The sequence below is a fragment of the Propithecus coquereli genome, unplaced genomic scaffold, assembly GCF_000956105.1.
Source record: "Propithecus coquereli isolate 6110/MARCELLA unplaced genomic scaffold, Pcoq_1.0 Scaffold601, whole genome shotgun sequence".
Taxonomy (NCBI): domain Eukaryota; kingdom Metazoa; phylum Chordata; class Mammalia; order Primates; family Indriidae; genus Propithecus; species Propithecus coquereli.
Genome location: NW_012151964.1, coordinates 652197 through 657973, shown reverse-complemented (window position 1 = coordinate 657973; position 5777 = coordinate 652197). Strand labels below are relative to the sequence as shown.

Genomic DNA, 5777 nt, shown 5'->3' with positions numbered 1-5777 from the left:
GAAATCCTGTGTACGTAAATTCCTCCTCGTAATAAAGAAGGAGCCCAGCTCTGTGGCAGATCCCTCCCTCTCTCTCTCCCCTCCCCCTCCGCCCCGTGCATGCAGAGGGAGAGGACGGGACTCTTCCTCCAGCAGGACACACATTCACTCAATAGCAGCTCACAGGAGACTCCCTGGGGAGGGGAGTGGGCTGCGCGGCTCGGTGCGGACTGGGGTTTTAGCGGGGCAGAGCCCCCTGGCTGGTGAGATGTCCTCCGGCAAGTGCAGCAGGGAGTTTATTCCCGCCCACGAGCGCGTCACCGCAGAAAGCAGCATCTTGCTCTTTCTGGAAAGGGCTTGAAGAGTAACTCGATTCCTCATGCAAGCTGTTCACCCAGGGCAGGAAATGACCAAATAATTAGGGGCCGAATTAAATCACAGTTTCTCCTCTGTCGGCACCCAGGTGTGCCCCGGGCGCCACCCTCCTCCCTCCCCTCCCCTCCCACAGCTGTCCCCCAATCCATGCCCAACCCCAGTTATGGGAAGGGTCGATGACTCCCCTCCTCCCTGTCTGCCCCCACTCACCGTTGGCCTCGGACAAGTTACTCTTCCTCTCCTAGCCTCAGCTTCCCCATCTGATGAAGCCGTGAAACCTGCAGTCCAGCGGCACTGAGAGATTTAGAGCAGATTCCCAGCCCCGCCGTCGGGGTCCCCCGCTCAAGGGCTGAGCCCCAGACCTGCTAAGCAGAGGCTCCCAAGAAAGGGCCTGGGAATCAGAGTTTTCGGCAGACACCTGGGGGCCCCCCAGCCAGGCAGGATTAGGAAACCTTCATGCTCAGTGGGTGCAGCAAGACCCCTCTTGCCGGCTGCCTGGGACCCACTGGCCCCGGGGTCTGCGTCTTCTGTTTCCGGGCGATCTGACCACACTGCGTGTCCTCTCCTGAATCCACCCCGTGGCCCCCGGACCCCCTGCTCCAGGCCCCAGCCCTCGCAGGCTTCCCTCCTGGCACGCTCCTCCGTGACCACGCCAGGTTCCAGACACCTTTGCCTGGCTTCCTTAAATCAAATCAGCCCGACGGAAGGGGCCGTTGACCCAACATCGAAAACAACATGTCAGGTTTGGAAAGCATTGTCAGAAAGGCAGCCCCAAGACTGGCGTGTTGCAGGCCGTGACGTCGTGTGTTCTGTCGAAGGCCGTATGCGGGAAGTAAGTTCAGCCGGCTGTGGCTGTGGGAAGGGCCGGTTCTCCGCACCTGCAGGCGCTCCCATGGGCCCTGAGCAGGGGGTCTGGGTGCCATGGTTGACCCATGACATGTGACACGCTGAGGCAGGTTCCGGACGGAAGTGCCAAGTCCCCTAGGGCACAGGTCTGGTACGCGAGGACCCTGGAGCGCCCCCGGCCCAGCACTCCCACAGTGTCCCCTCAGAGCTGAAGTGCCACGGTGCTGGCTCTGCAGTCTTGGGTGGAGGAGAGGGCGGGTGGCCCTCCCCACCGTGTCCTGGGCGGGAGCCAGCAGCGCTGTCCTGCAGGATTCTGCTTGGAGTAAAAAGTTCTGCTACCACAAAGAATTTTGAAAACTGTTGCCCTAAAAGGAAGAACACTCAGCGTGTCCCCAAACCCTTATATCTCAAACTATGCCTTTTATATACTTCAAATGATATATAATTATAATTATCTATAATACGTGTAATATATAAACAGATTGCACTATATTCTTTGTATATTCATACATATCTCGGAGTAGTCAGGTGAAGGCCGGCACGGCGTGTGGTAAGGACATCTTTGCCTCCCGCAACAGGCGCCTGGTGTTCTGGTCTTTCCGGGGTTCCTCAGCGCCCTGTCCTCTGTCCTTGCAGAAGCTGTACCGGAAGGAGATCAAGCCACCGTTCAAGCCAGCGGTGGGCAGGCCTGAGGACACCTTCCACTTCGACCCCGAGTTCACAGCACGGACACCCACAGGTGTGTGTGACAGCAGTTCTTTCCGTGGGCGGACTCGGGTATCCAGGAACCAGACTCCCATGCTCAAGGGTGCTCTCCACGGAAAATAGCTGCCAGTTCTGATTGGTTTTCTTGTTGCCTCTGCTCGGTGCTAGAGGTTAAATGGTAGAGCCAACCTCTGCTCCTCCGTAGGTAACATGCACTTTGGAAATAGTCGAGGTGTTCTAGTGACACCCCCCAGCCCCCAAACTCTGTGCTGAGCGGCCTGTGGGGTTCCCACCTCTCTCAGCGGGATGCACGTAGCCAAGAGCAAGGAAAGCTCCAGATAATGATCGTCCTTCCTACAATTAGAGTGTTTTTATGGGAGAAGGAAAGCCGTCAGTTAAGTCTGTAGATTTGTGAGCTGGAGATATTTTTCATGCGAAAGATAGAAACCTGTTTGAAAAGTTGTGTCAGCGACTTGGTCTCAGCGTAGCAAACGGACACGTAAACTTAGTTTCGTGGTATGTCTGGAGTTACTCTTCGATGTCTCTCAGATTCAACCAGGACTGATCAGCTCCCTTTAAAAGCTACCATTTTGGGATATTAACGAATTCATGTTTACTTTTGTAGGTATGGTACTTGTCATGGTCTGGTAGGGCTGCCACAACAAGATGCCACCGACCAGGTGGCTTAAACAGCAGCCACCTCTTTCCCCACAGTTCTGGAGGCTGGAAGTCCGACATCAAGGCGCCAGCAGGGCTGGTTCCTGGTGAGGGCCCCTCCTTGGCTTGCAGACGGCCACCTTCTCACTGTGTCCTCCCGTGGCCTTGCCTGTGTGCGAAGAGCGAGCCCTGGTGTCTCTCCCGCTTCTTGTAAGGACACCAGTCCTGTCGCATTAGGGCCCCCCTCTTGCGACCTCGTTTAACCTGAATTACTCCGGCCAAGGGCCTGTCTCTAAATGCAGTCACGTTGGGGGTTAGGGCTTTAACATATGACTTTGCCGGGCCATAATTCAGCCCACAACAATAAAGTTGCGGTTATTTATGAAACGATTAACAGGCTCCTTCTGTAGACATAGGTGGGCCACGTCCAGCCAGCAGGTGGTTGTCGGGGCTGTATCCTGTGTCTATGGGGGTTCGCCATGCTTTCTGACTGCTTTTGGATCCAAAATTTTCTGTTTTTTTAAAAAGATGATAATGAAACAAATAGGTGGGCAACTACAAGGTATCAAGTAGATGAAGTTGGGAGAGAATCCACTTTTTTCCCTCTGGGTTCAGGCTGTTGGTGAAACCCGCTTCCCACGCACAGATGAGAGCATGGAGGCGGGCGTGGCTATGTGCAGAGGGGAGGGTCGTGGGCTGTTAGTGGGACTTTCAGCGTGCCTGGGGCGGCTCTTGGCCCGGGCTTCGTCGGTCCTAAGAACAGGAAGGAAGCTGATTCCAGGCACTACTAAATAGGGAATCATGGCACACATGGCTCACTGATTGCTCTAGGGTCCCCCTGCAGTCCCCAGATAAAACCAAAACTGTCATCAGTGACAAAGCGTGAGTGACAACTGCCCTAAAGTTTGGAGTCATCAGTGAGGCTGCCCAGGAGGAGGAAATGGTGGGACCGTCACCAAGTTCTCAGCTTCCCTAGAAGGGATTGTGTGTTGGGGTTGGTCTTTCCCGCTGACAGAATTAGCCCGATTCGCGGAACAGGATTACTTTTTAGTTTCTTAGGTTGGAAGGATGGGACAGGATTTGACCTGGCTCTGCCCACAGGTCACCTGAGCAAGGTCCTTTACCTCTCCGGCTGCGGGTGACCTGGGCGTAAAAGGAGCTCTAAGAGAACATTGTCTATACAGACTTCGGAGTCCTTCCTCACGAGGTGCCACCACGTGGGCCTACATGTTTAAAATGTTCAGAGAATGACCGTATTTATTTTTTGCTACCTGGTCAAAAGATGCTGATACAGTCAACTCTAAATTATCGATCATATCCGTGAGGAATTTAAACTGCAACCTAGCTGGCCAGTGTGACCAGAAACTTTTCTTGAGCACCTGGAGAATTCAATTTTATTTTAATATTAGCTCAAGAAGACATAAGCAGACACAATGCATCCCAATGCTATTCAGAATTCACTTTTTATTCCTTAGTATTTTGAATTCTCCGATCAATTTTACTTAAAGTTAATTTACCACACCACACAGTTTGCCCTTGAGGTAGATATAACTGTGGTGCTGAAGACACGTGAAACTCATCCTGATTTTTATAAAAGGTAGGATTTCTAAGCGCGTGAGGCAAGCACAGGGCTGGGTCAGAGAGTGGCAGAGGCAATGCGACTCCGAAACAGCGGAGGGTCCGCAGAGCCCACCCTGGACGCTGCGTGCTCGAAAGGGATTCTCTGTGGTGGACTTTCGTCTGTCTGAAACTTGAGCCAGTGCTCAAGCTGGTTTCCACTCCCTGATCACACGCGGGAGCGGACTGGGCAGGGATGCCACCTGAGATCGAAGACCCATCGGGCAGGTGCCACACATCAGAAACTGCCCATAGACCGTCAGAGTTGGTCTGTAATTACAGTAGTTTTACGTTTCCTTCTTTCCAACTCATGCTTTTGCTCTTCTCAAGTACTGTGCTGAAAGCCAGCAGCGTCTAGGATTACACGGCCCTTTACGTTCTCTGTAGGCCCCTGTCGTTTCCTCACTATCCGGCCGCGCCAACCCGGCGTGAGCCCTTTCAGCTGTGGGAAAGATCGTCTGAACTTGGGCTTTACCCCCAGCCAGCTCTCCCTGGCCTGTGCCGGAGTCGAAGTTCCCCTGACATAGAAGGTGAGGTGTGGACTGCACACCTCTTTGTTAGTTAGAAGACCTTGTTTATTTGATCCACATGCTTATGGAAAACAAAGAAACTCTGTGAGACAATTTAAAGAGGTTTATTCTGAGGCGAAGAGGAGTGCCAGGCTGCATGATCACAACAGATCCCCGGGAAAGTCGGGCTACAGTTTGGTTTTATGCAGTGTAGAGAGGCAGGATCGCGAGTAAAGTCATAAATCAATACATGGAAGGCAAACGTTGGTTTGGCCCGAAAAGGTGGGACATCCCCAAGCCGGGACAGAGGTGGATTTGGAGATTCTTTAATTTGTGTAATAATTGGTTAAAGGAATAAAGCTCTGTCTAAAAGCTTGCAGTCAGTAGAGAGGAATGTTTTAAGGTAGGAAAGTCTAATCAGAGACAAGCCGCAACGGACGGACGCAGAGTGGCCTGTTAAGCAAATCGGTGGCCTGCAGGCCTGACTTCACCTTTGCCTTGCAGGGCGTCGGTCTTGTTTGTGATTTGGCATGTTATTCCCACAAAGAGGCTTTTTTGGTCAGTCTTATAATCTCTGTTAGCACTAACGCTGGTGAATTGTCGTGTCCAAACTCCAAAAGGGAGTGCGAATGTGAGGCACATCTGACCTCGCATTCCATTGTGGCCGGGAACTCAGTTTCCAGGTTTTCCTGGGGTCCCCTTGGCAGAGCGGGGGTTCATTCAGTGGGTGGGGGGCTTAGGATTTTATTTTCTTTACAACAGATTTTGCTTTCGCTGATTAAAGTGTATCAGTTCATGTTACTATGACTCGTGCCCCCCACACATACACACTCGGACACACACACACACACATACATACACACACACAGACACACATACACACAGACACACACACACTACAGACACACACACACATACATACACAGACACACACACAGACACATACAGACACACACACATACAGACACACAGACACACACACACACAGACACAGACACACAGACACACACACTCAGACACATACACAGACACACAGACACACATAGACACATACACACAGACACACACACAGACACACACACTCAGACA

The 5777-nt window shown here is 52.4% G+C and overlaps 1 protein-coding gene across 1 annotated transcript in view; it reads left to right on the top strand.

Annotated features, from left to right (window-relative positions):
- RPS6KA2 (ribosomal protein S6 kinase, 90kDa, polypeptide 2) overlaps positions 1-5777 on the top strand; it is a 186487-nt gene that overhangs the window by 151021 nt on the left and 29689 nt on the right. Inside the window, exon 11 of the mRNA XM_012659274.1 lies at positions 1837-1939. Coding sequence (XP_012514728.1) covers positions 1837-1939 — 103 coding nt within the window. The remainder of the gene's footprint in view (positions 1-1836; positions 1940-5777) is intronic.